General features: G+C 43.2%; 1 protein-coding gene and 1 long non-coding RNA gene across 5 annotated transcripts in view; one reads left to right on the top strand and one right to left on the bottom strand.

Annotated features, from left to right (window-relative positions):
* LOC148005213 (uncharacterized) overlaps nt 1-7,449 on the bottom strand; it is a 30,240-nt gene extending 22,791 nt beyond the window's left edge. For 2 of the 4 annotated variants that reach the window (XR_015622384.1, XR_015622386.1), the window contains exons 1-2: nt 7,368-7,449; nt 4,984-5,113 (exon numbers count right to left, since the gene is read on the bottom strand). This is a non-coding gene — a long non-coding RNA (uncharacterized LOC148005213). Of the gene's footprint in view, nt 1-1,360; nt 2,338-2,844; nt 2,919-4,983; nt 5,114-7,367 lie in introns of those variants that run through there. The other 2 variants (XR_015622383.1, XR_015622385.1) reach the window with 2 other exon arrangements.
* A 78-nt stretch (nt 7,450-7,527) lies between these two features.
* Scin (scinderin) overlaps nt 7,528-16,978 on the top strand; it is a 101,151-nt gene continuing 91,700 nt past the window's right edge. Inside the window, 3 exon segments of the mRNA NM_198748.2 lie at nt 7,528-7,790; nt 13,593-13,747; nt 16,570-16,731. Coding sequence (NP_942043.2) covers nt 7,592-7,790; nt 13,593-13,747; nt 16,570-16,731 — 516 coding nt within the window. The 5' untranslated portion in view covers nt 7,528-7,591.

The following is a 16,978-nucleotide window of genomic DNA, read 5'->3' as shown; positions in this document are numbered from 1 at the left end:
TTTTGTTTTTTTTGCTTTTGGAAGGGCCTTTTAATATTGGAGTCTACTATAAAATTGGTGATTATTGTATGCCATTATGGGAGGCCAAGTTTTTCTTTTTTAAATTAGATATTTTATTTATTTACATTTCAAATGTTATCCCCTTTCCAGATTTCCCCTCTGCAACATCCCTATCCTATCTCCCCCTACCCGGCTTCTATGAGGGTGCTTCCCCACCACCCACCCACTCCCGCCTCACGGCCCTAGCATTCCTCTACCTTGATTCCTGGGGCATCGAGCCTTCACAGGACCAAGGGCCTTCCGTCCCATTGATGCCAGATAAGACCCCTTCAGCTCCTTCAGTCCTTCCCATAACTCCTCCATTGGGGGGTCTCTGTGATAATCTGTTGGTTGGCATCTACATCTGTGTTGGTCAGGATCTGGCAGAGCCTCTCAGGGGACCGCTGTATTAGGCTCCTATCAGCAAGCACTTCTTGGAGACCAAAGAGTGGATGCTTCAGTTCTGCTTAGAAGCGGGGACAAATTATCAAGGGAAGTAGAGGGTGGGAGGGAGTTGGGAGGACGAGAGGAGGGGAAGGGGAAAAGAGGGGCAGAATCGGGTATGGGAGGAGACGGAGGAGATGTACAGAGGGTCAGGAAACTGAACAGAGGTGTCTAGCAATGGGGGATGGGGACCTGGGGGTAGCAACCAGAAGGTTCCAGATGCCAGGAAAGCAAGAGCCTCCCAGGACCCCATGGGGATGACATTAGCTGAAATACCCCACAAAGGGGAGGGAGAACCTGTAGAGACCATATCCAGAGGTTAAACATGGCTCCTGGTTGAGGGAGCCCACCCTCCAATTTTTATTGAAGCTTTAAAATAAAGCCTTCTAGAGCCAGAGTGATGGCTCAGCAGGCAAAGGTGCTTGCCACCTGATCATACAAGCTTGGCGGCGTGTGCTTGATCCTTGAACTCGAGTTCCAAGGTAAAAGGAGAAAAGAGACTCCTCAAATTGTCTCCTGACCTCCCCGTGCCTCATGAGTACCTTAGTACTCATGTCTGGCTCCGATAGCAACGACAATAACGACGATATAATAATACTCCCCCAAACCTTATAATTGGTCTCCTTGGGCAGGGTGAATTACCTACCCCCACCTTCCCCCGCCCCCCAGAGTACGTTCCCACTTGAATCTCCAAGTGTTGCAAAGCGCCTTTGCTAATCATTAACCCTGTTTATTGACTGTGTGCTTGGGGTTTGACATGAATAATCTTTTAATCTTCGCAACCCTCAAGTCTTCTGACTCCAGGTTTGATGTTTATGGTACAATGGTATGGTGTAAATGGTACAGTAAATAAAACACAAATCGCTATAGTTCAATAGAAGGGCCAAGAAAATAAATGTATTTTAATTGCATTCATTTTAGAATTTATAATAAAAAGAGAGTCATAACTAACACATGTGAAGCACCCCCTCCTGGTGAACTTCCTGTCATTTACACGGGTTTTGTTTTTATCAACTGTGGCTGTTATGCAGTGAATACAAATATGGTGACTGTCCCCACACATCACGTGTCACAAGCAGCCTTACAAGTGTGCTATAAACATGTTCAGACTGTTAACAAAAAGGAAAGCGTGTGGGAACACCTTATTTTATTTTCAAGTGATAATTCCCAACATTTGGTAAAAAAATCCATATACTTTGTATTTTGTAACCGAAAGCAGCTATTAGTGTGTTTTGGTGATACAGTAGGGGATCAGAACATTTTTGGAAGAAGAATAAATACATAAAGAGACACTAATGAGTATACTTGCAGCAGTCGATTTGGCTATTTTGAGAGTAGATACAATGAAATAAATATTGAAGTTTTATTATATGATTAAGACTGGAATTATTAAATCTTTCAGGTCTTTCTTTTTGTGTGTACATTTCTGTCTGTGTGGGTGTATGCCACCTGTGCGCGGGTGCTGGCCATCAGAAGACGGTAACCTGTCCCTGGGAGCTGGGGTTCCAAGTGGTGAACAAACCAGTGCAAGTCCTGGGAATTGAACTTGGGTCCTTTGGACAAGAAGAAAACCTTTGCATAGACTAGCTGGTCTTTTTTTTTTTTTTTTTTTTTTTTCTGGTGCTGCTGTCTTGAAAGAGAATATACTTTGCATATGCAGGTGAATGCTTACAATTTTTGTATAAAGGAAACTAACAACATTAAATATTTTATTGTTTTAAAAAGGTATGGGGCAGGCGTTGTGAGACTCATCCCAATACCAGCACTAGGGAGGGAGAGACAGCCAGATCTCTGAGTTTGAGGCCAGCCAGGTCTAAGTAAGTTTCATAACAGCCAAGGCTTTATAAGATGACCCTGTTTCAAAAAACCAAAAGAAGAAATATAAGAAAAGAAAAGCAAAAAAGCAAAACACAAAAAAATCAACCAAACAACAACAAAACCAAAAATCAAACCAAAACAAAAAACCAAATCATTTGAATCACATTTTGAGGAATGACAGTCACTTGAAACTAAATGTTCAAAACTGTTGTTATTATTTTGTTTTATGTTTGTGGGTGTTTTGTGGGCATGTGTGCCTGTGGACCATATTTGTGCCTGGTGTCTGTAGAGGCCAGAAGGGCAATTGGATTTCCTGGTACTAGAGTTACAGATGGCTGTTAAGTTGCTATGCAGGGGCTAGGAATTGAATACAGATCTTTTGGAAGAGTAGTCAGTGCTCTTAGTCACTGAGCCCCAAGCTCAGTTGTTTTCCTAACTTAACAAATCACAAAGACTCATTGTATTATTTGACATAGTGATTGTTTCAAGGATTAGGTAATGTGGTATTTCCCCACTTAGATATCAGCTCTCTAGAGCACCAACCTTGAATTTGTCACAAGTCTCCAAATCCCAAGTCTTTAACTTTAATAAATGACTCGTTTCCATTGTCTATTTCCCTGCAGGATGACAGAATTTATAGATTGATATAATAATACAAAATGAACAATTCAACCATACTTATTCAACATGTGTTACGGTAATGCTAGGGAATACTGAGATGTAAGTCTCCAGGTTGGCCTATTGCTTCATGAGAGAAAGCTTGGTTCAGAGTGTTGTGGCTGCTGGAAGGTGAGACCATGGAAATGGGAACACAGGGTGGGTGATGACTCACTGGGTCCAGGGAGGTAATGATAGCAAAGGTGGGAACCTCTCATTATCACAACATATATATCATATCAAGAGAAAAATTTTGGATACACACACACACACACACACACACACACACACACAGAGAGAGAGAGAGAGAGAGAGAGAGAGAGAGAGAGAAACAGAGAGAGAGAGAAACAGAGAGACAGACACAGAGAGACAAAGAGACAGAGAAACAAAAAAAAAGAGACAGAGAAACAAACAGACAGATAGGAGACAACAGGGACAGAAATGGAGAGACAGAGAGAAAACAGAGCAGAGAAAAGGAAGAAGAAGAAAGAAGAGGAGGAGAAGAGAAGAGACGAGAAGAGAAGAGACGAGAAGGGGAGGGAAGGGAAGGGAAGGGAAGGGAAGGGAAGGGAAGGGAAGGGAAGGGAAGGGAAGGGAAGGGAAGGGAAGGGAAGGGAGCAAGGCGATGTAAAGGCCTACAAGGAAATAGGATTTGGAGGCCTTTATTATTTGGGCAATGGGTAGTCCTTATCCAAGCTGGATTTGAGGAATTCTCATAAAACTAGACCAGGAGAAGAGAATTAATAATCAGTCTCAATTGATTTCACAGCTGCATGCTGTATGCCAGAAACTGTTCCAGGTTTGCTCTTGACAACTGTGGTGGTTAGAATGAGAATGGCCCCCATAGCTTCATATGTTTGAGTATGTGGTCCTTAGTTGCTGGAACTACTGGGAAAGGATTAGGAGGCGTGGCCTTATGGGAGGAGTTGCATTCTCAGAGGCAGGCTTTGAGGTTTCAAAAAGCCACACCCTTCCCAGGTTCTCTTTGGCTTAGATTGGCTGTGGATGAGAAGTGAGCTCTCAGTTACTGCCTCAGAGCAGTGCCTGCCTGCTTGTCACCATGTTCCCTAGCATGGTGGTCATGGGTTCTAATCCTCTAGAATCATCAACCTCAAATTAAATGCTTTTTTTTTATTAAGTTGCCTTGACATAGTATCTTATCACAATAGAAAAGTAACTAAGACAACAATTAATTTCTACCAGTATTCTCATGCTTCAGATGAGAGACCTGGACTGAACCATGCTGAGGAATGCCCGAGCTGTCAGTGCAATCACAAAGGAGGAAGAAGCTACCCGGTATGGAAGCCACAGTGAAGAGATGGGTTCTCCTCTGCAGCATGTCTCTATCAACAGGAATCAGCAGAAGTGGAATTCAGGCATCTGGCCATGAATTTGATAAAGGAATTTTCATTAAAATTGAACTTGAACTGAATGAAAAGCTCTGATTCTTAAATTATCTGAAGTCCAGAATGCTAGGTCTTTCTGAGCAGTAGTTCTCAACCTTCCTAATGCTGTGACCCATGACCCTTTAGTACAGTTCCTCATGTTGTAGTGACCCCCAACCATAAAATTATTTTCATTCATACTGCATAGCTGTAATTCTGTTATTAATTATGATGTGAATATCTATGTTTTCCAATGATCTTAGGCAATCCTGGGAAAGGGTCTTTTAACACCCAAAGGAGTTGTGACCCACAGGTGGAGAACTGCTGATCTAGAAGAACAAGAGGAAGTCTACAAGTGTGCAAGAAAAGCCCCTGTGAGCATTTTTCTTTGGAAAAGACATGGGTGTTTTATTTGTGTCAGCTCACTAAATCCAAACAAGTTATTTTATGCATGCCTAGTTCCTGTAACTGTAGTTACAGTTGGCTGTGAGCCACCATGTGGGTGCTGCAAACCAAACCCAAGTCTTCCAGAAAATCAGCAAGGGCTTTTCCTCACTCAGCTATCTCTCTAACCCCCTAAATAGCAATCTTATAAGATGAAGACACATCTAGTCTCATTTTATGAGGACTTGAAACTTACCATAGTTGCATGAGGTGAGGAAGAAGGCAGGAATTGAATCCGTTGGAGAAGGTGACATCATCATCATCTTTAGCAAAAACATTTAATCCCAGTTGCCTCTGTCAGGGTCCCTTCCTACTGTGACAAATGCCTGAGGAACCAATTTAAACAGAACACCATTTTATTGTGTTTCACGACTCAGGCATTCAGTCCTTATCCACTGGGCCTTGCTGTGCCTTCCAGCAGGCACAACCCCACGATGGGGAGCATGTGGTAGAGCCAAGCTGCTTACCTCTTAGCATTTGGGAAGCATACGGAAGGGAATGGGGCAAGTGGGTCTTTCCAGGTAATGCCCCAATTGACTGACTTCATCCAGGCATAGCCCATCTCTTGATTCCTACCGCTTCCCAATAGTGTGGCCACATTCTTAATTTGTCAATGGATCGGTGCTTTGACTAGATAGGAGCCCTTATGATCCAGTTACTTTCAATGATAGGATTCCCTGAGTAAGGACCAAGTCTTTCATTCATGAACATTTCAGGGACATTTTGCCTTGAGGCTGTAACACCAACTATGTTACTACCAATTACATTTCTAAGACTTTTTTTTTCACAGTTATAATGGTATTCATAGTAAAGTTTATTTAAAAGACTCACAATATTTATTTGCAAAATATAAACACCATAAAGGCCTATGAACTTGAGCAGAGTAAATACAGTCATTTATTAGGTAGAATACTATGTAGTCTATAAACAAGGCAGCTCTGTGACTCTCTCTCTCTCTCTCTCTCTCTCTCTCTCTCTCTCTCTCACTCTGTGTGTGTGTGTGTGTGTGTGAGTGTGTGTGTGTGCTGTTGCCAGGTAAAATGTTATCAGGAGACGTACTTCCCTGGAGTACTTCCTGGAGGCTTTACGAATCTCCCCTGATCTTAAGATATGCATACGCATACAATAAGGGCTGGGCTATGGCTCAGTTAGCAGAGCTTGCATGAAGTCCTGGGTTTGATCCCAAGAACCAGATAAACCTGGGCTGTGGCAGTGCATACTTTTAACTCATTATCTGAGAATGGGAGAGGCAGACGTTCTGACTTGTCCTTAGCTAAATGTTGAGTCCAAGGTGAGTGTGGGCTACATGTGGTACATGGGAAGCCGTCAAACAAAAACTTGATAGCAAACAACAACAAAAATCCCCATGAGCTATGCATATGTAATACAGATTCTGGACAGTGTTTACAAGTACCCATACTACATTATGCATATTCTTGTTGATTAATAATTGCTCTAGAAAAATAACAAACTGGCAACCTTTAGGGGAAGGGAGTGGGGTGGTTGTGGGAAATGCAACTGAATTTCTATTGTAATTTTGTCTTGTTTTGGTTTTGGTCATCTTGAGGAAGGATCTCACAATGTAGCCCTGGCTGGCCTAGAGCTCTCAAAGAACATCCTTCCTCATCCTGGGTTACAGGTCAGCCCACTGCACGATTGAATAGATTTTATGCTACTTAATTTTTTAACACTTCATATATTGCTTATTTTAAAAAGGTCATTAAAGAGAGCATCTAAGTGCGCCCTTACTATTAACGGACTTCCAGCGAGCTCTGCAGTTCGAGGAACAAGTGAAACAATCGAGTGCATTAAAAACAATCAACTCTCATCAATCAATCATCTTTTGTGCAGTTCCCAATTTGCATTTTCAATAATAGAATGCAAGGTAATGAACGCAAGTCATTCTTTAGTGAGCAAAACAAGGAAGTGTCAGTGAGCCAATGAGAAGCCAGCGCCTTGAAATCAGGTAATTAAATCGCAGGTCAGGCTTAAAAATCACTGTCATGGACAGCGCAGCACAGAGCATCCCGGGAGGGCGGCTGATGTGTTTTGTAGCGATTTTCTTGGCTAAGCAAGGCAGGTGGCACGTTACCACAGTTGCGGGACGCCAAGGGATTTGCGGATCTCTGACGCTGGCAGCCAGATAGTTTGTCAGATTTTTATCTTTTCTAGAAAACCTGACGTACCGCTGTACACGGAGTTTCCAAACCCATCCAAAGAGAAACCTGTGGCCACCAGGAATGGGGAGTCTGTCCAGCATGAATCTGGAGTCGACTATGCGCGCGACTTTTAAAGGACCGCGCGATACATCTCTCCGCGCTTGCGAAAGTGACAACAGCCAGTTATTCCGACTCCTTGCGGTACCGCATGTGTTGTGGTCTTCATAGCCAGACCTGTTTTGCGAGTGGATGATTCTAGTTCTAGTTCCTAACGCTCTCTCTCCTCACCCTGGCATCACAGGGTGAACACCAGAAGGGAAGGAACTGGGGCAGCAGGGACCAGTGTGCACTGGCCCGGTTGATGCCAGCAGAATCCATCTGTTGCCAGGTAAAATATTTCTTATAATATTTATTTACTTACTTATTTGTTTTTCGGAGGGAGGCATTTCCTAGAGTTTTGGTCAGCCGGGTCCAAACTGGTATGCAGGTTCCTGGGGTCGGGCGTGGCTTTTGGCTTCCCTCCCTGCCCCGCCTTCGCTTCGGGCGAGCAGCATAAAAGCTGGGAGAGCAGGTTTGCTGTCAACCGGCTCTTCCTTGGGCTCAGGGCGCGGATCAAGTATTCGGCTCTGCCAGCAACAAGGCACCATGGCTCAGGAGCTGCAGCACCCCGAGTTCGCGCGCGCAGGAAAACAGGCGGGGCTGCAAGTGTGGAGGGTCGAGAAGCTGGAACTGGTACCGGTGCCCCAGGGTGCCTATGGTGACTTTTACGTCGGAGACGCCTACCTGGTGTTGCACACCACCAAGTCGAGCAGGGGCTTCTCCTACCGCCTGCACTTCTGGCTGGGTAAGCAGTGAGCAGTACAGGACAGCGGTGGACCCAGGCTCTGTCCGCGGTCCCGTCACCTGGGCGGGCTAGGTGACACTCAGCCAGCACCCTCTCCTAGTCCTAGGTCAGCTCCTGGTGAGCCGCAAACTCCGGAGATGTGAGTCATCCAGGACTCGCCGGTCTTGCTTGACCAAACCATATCTTGGGTCATACTCATTCCTCCGAGTTTTCTACTTTAGCTCCAAACCCCGGTGTATTCCTGGGGATTGCCTGCCTGCCAGAACCCGGATAACCCCCCCAACCCCCTGCAAATTCAGTCCTGGTTTTTCAGGCAGGGTGGAGATGAAATCAAACGTGTTTGTGAATATCTGCTGCAGCCGGAGAGAAAATTCCACTCCCAGCTCCAAACTTTTATTCATCTGTATTTGTTGCCTTGGGGCTCGGGCTTAGATTTCCCCGCTACCTGTGATTACTTGCCTATGCCGCCCAAACCAAGGTTATCCCGGCACAACAAGTGCTTGTGTGTTTGGGAAAAGATACAGATATCTTTTTTGTTTTGTTTTGTTTTGAAGTTGCCCTGTCTGGCTGGTGTATTTCTTTAGATAGTTTGCTTTGCTTCAAATTATTCATTTATTATTAATCTATTTTAACAAGGACCCAGTGTGGACTAGGACAGCTTCTTCAGCAGTCGTAATTACTTTGAGCTGCTTTGGTGCCAGGCTCTCAGGAGGACACTGGCCGTGTGTTCTACTTTCTCCACCTTCTACTTTTACCCGTAAACATCCTGAATGTTGAACCTTTCTCTGTGAGGTCTTGTGCCACTAGGCACGCCCCGTCTGACAACCTCTGAGGTAGCCTCTTTTCCAGCTAGCTTCCCTCCTTCTACCAGTCTTCCTTTCAGTGTATTTATTCTTGAACTCAGGAGGGAAAACACTCAAAACCACAAACTTTGAATGCCATTTAATTTCTAACATGTGAAAAGTTTAAGAAATAAGTAAAAACATTTAGAAGTGATTTCCCAAGCCTTGGCAGACACCGGGAGCAGGCATCTGAGACAGGGAACACATAGGGAAAAGGTAGTGTCTTTAATTACAGCGCCGGGTGCTTGCTTGCCGTGGTTGAGTGCCCATTGCTGTTTCCCCCCGCCTTGTAATGCCACTCCAGTCATAATACAAACGACATATTAATATATGCTCTATTCATAGAATAGCGACCCTAGGTAGAACAGCATTCCCACTCTGAATATGGCATCTAGAATGGATGAGTGTCTGAATTGTCAGTTGGGTGAGTTTAAATGGGTGAGAAGTCAGCTTGGTGTTAACAGCAGCTATATTTGGCTTCATAGAAGACTTCTCAAAGAAGACTAATTGTTTAATTCAGTACATTTCTCTTTATCCAATCAGGCTCCTTAAGCATGGTGTTTTGCCCAGTTTAGAGACAGGGGTTATGGTCAGGATGGCCCAGAACTCTCTAGAATTTAAGTGTAGCCCAAATTTGCCTCTCTTTCTTTCTCCTCCTGCTTCTAGATCCTGAGTGCCTGGCTTTCTTATACTTAATTTTCTATTTAATGTTAAACAACCTCACAATTATAATAGGATATACTCTGGGCAGAAACAGCCTGTGATCTTAAAAATCTGGGAAAAAAGGTCTCTAAAGTTAATAGTTTATCAATTGCAATCTAATTCATCTATAACCTTTCAAAACGCCCAGGAGTAAGAAAGTCACTTAAGATAGATTGTTTATGAAAATTTCCAGAGAATTTATCACCCCAGAGAAGCACTAAGCAAAAAACAAAACAAAACAAAACAAAAACAAAAACAAAAAAAAAAACAAATGGTAGAATATGATTGGTGACACGTAAGATTCATAGGCTCGGTGCTACAATGACAAGTAGCTATGATGGACATAGGGGATAGTGTGGGGAAGGTTCCGGTGCCAAGACATAACCAGCAGCAGAAGAGGAGCCCGAGTTTCCCAGCAGCCTTTGCTACTTCAGTTCTTCAGGCAACGGAAATTCTGTCTGAAAGGGTTTATTCTGAGATCCGAGTAGGGAAGAGTTCATGAGGATTAGTTAGAGAGAATGAGTGAAGATCTAGGAGGAAACCCCGAAAGTGCAGGGATGAAGTTAAAGAGAGGCTGCCTGAGAGAGGCACAAGGAGTACAGATGAGGGGATAGAAGCAACCGGATAATGCAGGCGAAAAGGGAGGGAGCAGGACTAAGATGAAGGGACCTGCAGGCAGTCTTCCTTTTAGTCCACTCAGCATTTCCATGACACTAGGGCATATCTCAGATAACTATGTCATATCCTAAGCAGGGAAAGTAAGATGTCTTTGATATAACTTTGAATGTTTTGTATTCCTTCTGAGCAAATGTTTCAGCTTTGTACCTAGCAGTTAAGCTGCATCTGCCTTTTGCCTCTGGTTCCTCACAGCATGCAGTCTGCGGGCAGGACTTAGTTTAAAGGTGCTATTGCACCTCCAACCCACATTACAAACACCTTTCCTCAGCCTTGCTCTTTGTCAGCTTTAGATGTTACTTCAATCTACTTTAAAACAACATTCATTTATGTCATAATGTGTGTGTGTACGTGCGTGTGTGCGTTCGTGTGTGTGTGTGTATATGTGTGTGTGTGTGTGTGTGTGTGTAGCTTTACACAGGGCACTGGGACACCAAAGGACTAGATTATAACACAAAATGTACAATATAAGGCTAGTGAGAATACCGAGGAACTGATCACTGGGCCTACAAGATGACTCGATGTATAAAGGAGCTTTCGGTCAAGGCTGATTCTGACTCCTCAAGTTCTATCTCTGGGTCTTACATGGTGGAAGGAGAGAAGAAACTCCTGAACGTTGTTCTGTAATCTCTACATGAACAAGCTTTTGTCTACACTAAGTAAATAAATGTAGAAAACATTTTAAAGAAAGCAACACGAGGGCCTTTTGGGCACCGGAGGTCTTTAGTATCTGGATTCTGAAGGCAGACGTGTGAATTAACACACGTGGTAAAAGTGCACAGAACTAACTTCACATAGGCACATCAACAGGCACTAGCGACATTGAGAATGAACAAATAAGGTGGACTGTGTCTCCGTGGGGATGCCAGTTGTGTGTCCTTGCAAAAGTCTGTGCTCACTTGTACTTCAGTGTATTATGCCACACTCAGGTCCTACAGAAGTGCGGCCAGGTTCTGTGTGTTTTCAGGAGATGCTACTCACTCTGGTGAGGAGGCTCATTCTCTTCTCTTCTTAATGTGGAGATGCGATTCTAAAATCAGAAATGAGAGCTGGATAAGTCTAAAGACTTATTTGCGAGACCCCTCTTTAAATATGGGTCTTGTGTATAAAACCACCCGTCTCCTAGTTTGAGGAGTCTCACATCATCCATGCAAGTGTAACACCACACCAGAATATAAAGCAGCACAGCGCAGCCCAGCGGAACAGGACTCAGAAGAACTAGTTTAGGAAGGCAAGCGTGGACTTCACAAACACAGTTCATGTGGGAAATCAAATGAAGTCAGAGGCAGAATTCATACAGAAACATTTTTGAGTACTAGAATTTCGTGATGATTCAGTAGACTTTCACTCGGCTTAACACATTAAAAAGGTTTCTATTGGCTTCATTAAGTCCTTTCGACTTTTGCAGGCAAGGGCTTTGGCTTACTTATTCTGCTATACTCTGGCTCGGTTCATACATACACATCAGCAGATGAGCGCATAATCTAATTAACTTATTTCCATCTCATTCATTAACTTCCTGACTAGCATTCTCAAAAGAGTCATGTTTTAACTTGTCAGATAACAGTGTTTCTGCCAAATACACCATCTTTAATATCTTTGATACCAACGCTGACTTAAGAGTCCCTCTTAAAGCATCTTTGCATGAACTTGACATCAAGATCGTGCTATTACGAGAGTTGAGAAAATAGGCAAGGAAGGATGATACCAACATCTTCCAGATTGCAGAGTTGGATGTCCAAATACATTTGGCCATAGAAAGTTTACAGAACTATTACAGTATCAAGTGCTGTTCTGGGTACTGAAGTTTTGTCTGAGAAGATCTTTGCTATGTAGGTGAACAGGGGAGGGGAATTGTAAAGGAATTTGACTCTTTCCCTAGTCTAGGTAACTGGCTTCCTTTCCTCAATTTTGATAAATTTCAATTGGCATTATTCAGGGAAATACTGCTTCTAAACTCATGGCTCATTAGGGAAAAGTTACATATTGGGATCATCTAAGAATTTGCTACAATAAGAATTGTAATAAATTCACAGGGTGCTGGAGAGATGGCTCAGGGTTTGGGAGTGCTTACTGTTCTTGCAGAGGACATGAATTCTGTTCCCAGCACCCACATTGGGTGGCTCACATTGCCTGGAGCTTCAACTCAGAGGGTCCAATGCCTTCTTCTGGCTCCCAGGACACACAGACAAGCACATGAGTAATTTAAAAAGTCTTTTAAGAAACACATGTGTTGTCCTTCCTAAGAACTTGCCCTTTAGAATTCTGTAAACTTGTTTTGAAAGCCTTTTATAACCCGAGGAATTACTCAGCCTCTCCCAGAGTGTCCATGACCTCCACAGTACTACAGTATAAAACAGGTCTGTTTCCTGGGGCTAAAAATGTCATTCCTGTGAAATACTAGCACCGTGTGACCTATGGCAAGAGTAGTATACATGTGTTGGGATTTGCATTATTAGCAATTATGATTTTTTTTTTGTTCAGCTCAGATGTAGTGAGGGTTTTGAGGGCTTATGGTTGTAATTTTTTTTTTTAAATGAACCGTGACTCGTCCTCAAGCCTGCCTTGGTTCTGAACATCACATACTCCCATAGACATTGATGCTCAGGTACTTGACTTCCTTGACCTGGGCAGATTTTATTTCATAGCTGTGAGCATTCCTTATATACTGCCTTAAATTCTGTCAGATAAATAGCATTTAAATGTCAGCACCTTAGTTCCTTTACTGACTTGTTATCATGATTATTTAATATAAGTGGAAGGGGATAGTGAGGTGGGGAAACAGCATGAAAGGCAGGGCACAGGTGAAGTTTTATTCCTTTTTTTAATCTTAAACATGATGCAGATATTTAATTGTGACCCACAAAGTTCGTATTCCTCGCTGGCACAGGGTAAGCCTGCAGCGTGCGGATAAGGCACTTCCAAAACGTTTTCCTGGCAGGGTCTTATTAACTACACGAGACGAGTGTTGGCTTCAGCCTTGCTAGCGGATATTGATCTTTCCACAAGCAGAGCCGCATGGCGGTGTTTCTTCTAACATTTTTAAAAGAGATCAGACAAGGCAGGAACATGAAAAGCTTTTGGTTCTGAGATGAACAACGTGGTTGCTTTTGATGAGGGACCTTTCAGCTGAGACTCCTGTCCTGAAACATCACTGAAAAATAAAACAAGCTTCTCCACGCTAAAATGTCCATGGACATTGTCGTGTTTGACTGGCAGAGGGAGAATTAGCCTCTGCTAGGGATGAACTCCATAACTGGTTACTCAGTACAAAGCGGTCAGCCATGAAACCATAGACACGCAAACAACGAAAATGGATGTACTAGGCTGTATTGATATGTTTGTACATCCCATATGTATGCATATGTGCATATATACACATGCAAATTCTTTTAACATACATGCATGTATATATGCATATATACAGATTTATCAATTTGAGAAGGGAAGTGGTATGATTATATTTTAATTAAAATGTATAAATGAATGAATAAAAAGAAGAGAGAGCTTCTGGTGTCCTTCGCATCAGTTCCTCTGCCCCGTTGTTCTTCCCCAAGTAGCTGAGGGTCTGTGTTGGTTTCAGGAAAGGAGTGTTCCCAGGATGAGAGCACGGCAGCGGCCATCTTCACGGTCCAGATGGACGACTATTTGGGCGGCAAGCCGGTGCAGAGCAGAGAGCTTCAAGGCTATGAGTCGACTGATTTTGTGGGCTATTTCAAAGGCGGTCTGAAGTACAAGGTAAGCACTTCTCATTGACACTTTCCGTTGTGACGTTTTCAACCGGTTTCTCTTCCTGATCATCCACACTTCATGTCTTCATGGATTACAGCTTCATGGACAGCATGGGGTTTTGTTTGTTTGTTGTTTTTTGCTTGTTTGTTTGTCTTAGAATGGGTTTGGTGTGTGTGAGTTGCGTGTCTGTGTGTCTGTGTGTCTGTGTGTGTGTGTGTGTGTTGTGTGTGATTATCCTCATATTTGTTAGACATGCAAGGTACTCAGTGAATGAAACTCAGTTTCAGAATGTCTGGTATAATGTGAATTATTATGGTATAATTTATTTACAATGGCCATTTTTTTCCTCGACAGCATCTCTTATAGCCTAAGACTCACTATGTAGCTGAAGATGACCTTAAACTCCTGATACTCTCCCTCTATCTCCCAAGAGCTGGTATTATAGGTGCGTGCAGCCATTCCTGGTTCAAGCTGTACTTGAGATGGAGCTCAGAGACTTCCAAATGGTGAACTAGCACTCTACCAACTGAGATACAGTCTCAGCTCCCTTACAATAAAGAAGTTGACGTGTTACTAGTTAGACAGCCTCTAAAGGCAATGCCCGGTAAAGGCTAGACCTTGTCCAAGGCAATGCATAGTAAAGGCTAGACCGTGTCCCTCACCCTACTTCTCCCAGTGAGCTTTAGAGTTGGATCATCCTTTCCTTGCCTCCCTGTCCACATATTCAGTTAAAACATGGCGGGAGGAATGCACTCCCTAGACAGATACCCCAGAGGCAAGCCTTTTCTAGGAAGACATGTGTCCCAGGTACCCTGTACAGCTGCTACCTCACTTCGGCTGTGTCCCTAAGACATAAGAGCTAAATAGGATTTCTGATCATATGTTAATTTGCCCTTTAAAATGGCAGATTTAAGTCAGGCTTGGGGGAGGCAAACAATAGTCCTAATATTTAGGAGGTTGAGGCAGCAGGGTCAGGGTTCAAGACCATAGTGTGAACTATATAGTCACGTTCTATATGAAAGATGTCAGCTTTATATCTCTTTTTATCTGATTATATAATTGGCTGAATATTTGCAGTATCATGAGATCAGAGCAAAAGAACCACGAGGTGTCATCTATCTCTTGAAATCATTGTTTCACATTAGGATGTAAACTACTTCAAATATGGGACTGCTACCTCTCGTTTTACTGAATTCCTGTGAGTACCTCTGGTTTGTGTCAAAAGATCCTGAAGTTTCTTTCACACCAATGAAGTCAAGCTTCAAGAACTTTAAGCTTATATTGTTCAAAACAAGTGAGGTAAAGTCACCTTGTTAGTAGCCATTTCATGCATAGATGACTGGCTTGCCTCAGGGAAGTGCATAAGCTTTTTAAAACCCCTGGTTTTCGGGAAAGTACACTGCAGTTTACACAGTTTCCCTGTACAGGTATTGCATGGGGATTAAGCATTACAGTTAACAATAAAATTCTAGTATACCACATACTCAGGATGAACTTGTGTGTTAACAGGATCTTGGGAACCAAATTCTTGGATACATATGTAATAGTGGACATAAGAAAAAGTAACTTTGCAGTTGTTGGGTAATTATCTTATAACTATCTACATTTATGCTGCCACAAATCAGCAGTTTTCAAAAAGGGGGTGTTCGCAAATGGAGGTCCTGTAGATCATCAAGACCAGCTGACTCCCTAATCAGCAGCGCAATGCTGGTGTGAATGGTTCCAGGAGCAACGGCTTGCTAGGACCAGTGGATCAGAGATACCTAGTCACCAAGAACACCCTAGAGGACCGTGTGATGCCCTTTCACCTGCTTTTACTTTCAAGTTTATAGATTATGCTAATCATGGCATACACATGATCTCATTTAGTCTACACCCTCAGTTGGTGCATTTGCCATGGTTACCAGATGAATAAAGCAAGACTGAGTCTGTGCCACTTTCAGCCGGTCTCTCATAGAAGTGACTGTGTGGCCTCTTAACCCAGGGCCGAAGCTGGTAGTCACCGTTCTCTGCTTCTCTTGACATAAATAAGTGATTCATGTCAGGGCAAAGATATAACGAAGGAGCACCTGGGAAGCAGTTTATTTCGAGAGTCTGTCATCAATAAGTCTGTCAAAATCATCTTATTGCTGATTAGGAGAATAGATACAGTTCCTAATTTAATTAGGAAAAGAGGAAATGTACAAGATGGTTGCAGTACTACGAGAAGATTCAGTCAGTTTCAGTCATTTTTTTTTTCTTCAGAGACCTCGTTCTGTGCTTTTTGTTTTGTTGTGCCTGGGGATGTAGAATAAAGAATCTGTATAATGCTCAACTTAAGGTAAAGATACTTAGTATTTAGCCCTTTTTTTAATACTCTTCATAGGAAGAGCCCATCTTTCCCCCATTTCCTTCTCTGCTCTGTGACAGTGGAATGTTGGGGTCCTCTTTCTTTGAGTGACAATGGAGAGATCTGAACCACCAAAGTTGAGGTTCCTCATCTCCAATTTCTCCAGCCTCCTGTTGCTTTCTTGGTGACCACATGAGTCATCTGGGAAACATATGGGCGGACAATCAATATTGACTTTTCCTCACTGAGGGGAGCATTCCTCACTGAGGGGCCTTGGGAAATACTTTCAATTTTATATTAAATTTTTATGATTGGGGGAGGAAGGGTTGTCAACTCACCTGTAGATTTCACCAGTAATTCTCATTCCTCGGTTCACTTTCCACCTGTGCCGAGGTGGTGTATTTATCCTGTGCATTCTTGCCTTGCAGCTTGTGCCTTGTGTCTGGGTAGCAGACTCACCTGTCTCGGTTTTGTGTTGTGTTTTGCTCCCCATGGCCAGGCCGGAGGTGTGGCTTCTGGACTAAACCATGTCCTCACCAATGACCTGACGGCGAAAAGGCTTCTGCATGTGAAGGGTCGGAGAGTGGTCAGGGCCACAGAAGTTCCCCTCAGCTGGCAGAGCTTCAACAAGGGCGACTGCTTCATCATTGACCTTGGCACCGTAAGTTTCATGGGCACAGGGAGATCTGTGGAACTTGCTGCACAAATAAGATGCTCACACAAGTGTGCTTCTGCACCCTTGGCAGTTAGTTAAATGACACACAAAGTGGGACCACTTCAAAGATTCTTTGTTCTTTGATAGGTTTAGAATAGAAGAGTGATTTAGTTCTTCCTACCATAGAACAGAAATTGAACAATTTTCAGTGTGTTTCCTCATGACTCTGGACAGAGTTTCCGCTGGGTATTCT

This window comes from Rattus norvegicus, chromosome 6 (genome assembly GCF_021556685.1).
Source record: "Rattus norvegicus strain SHRSP/BbbUtx chromosome 6, alternate assembly SHRSP_T2T, whole genome shotgun sequence".
In the NCBI taxonomy this organism is placed as follows: domain Eukaryota; kingdom Metazoa; phylum Chordata; class Mammalia; order Rodentia; family Muridae; genus Rattus; species Rattus norvegicus.
Note: the sequence above shows the minus strand (reverse complement) of the source record. Positions and strands in the feature narration are given on the sequence as shown.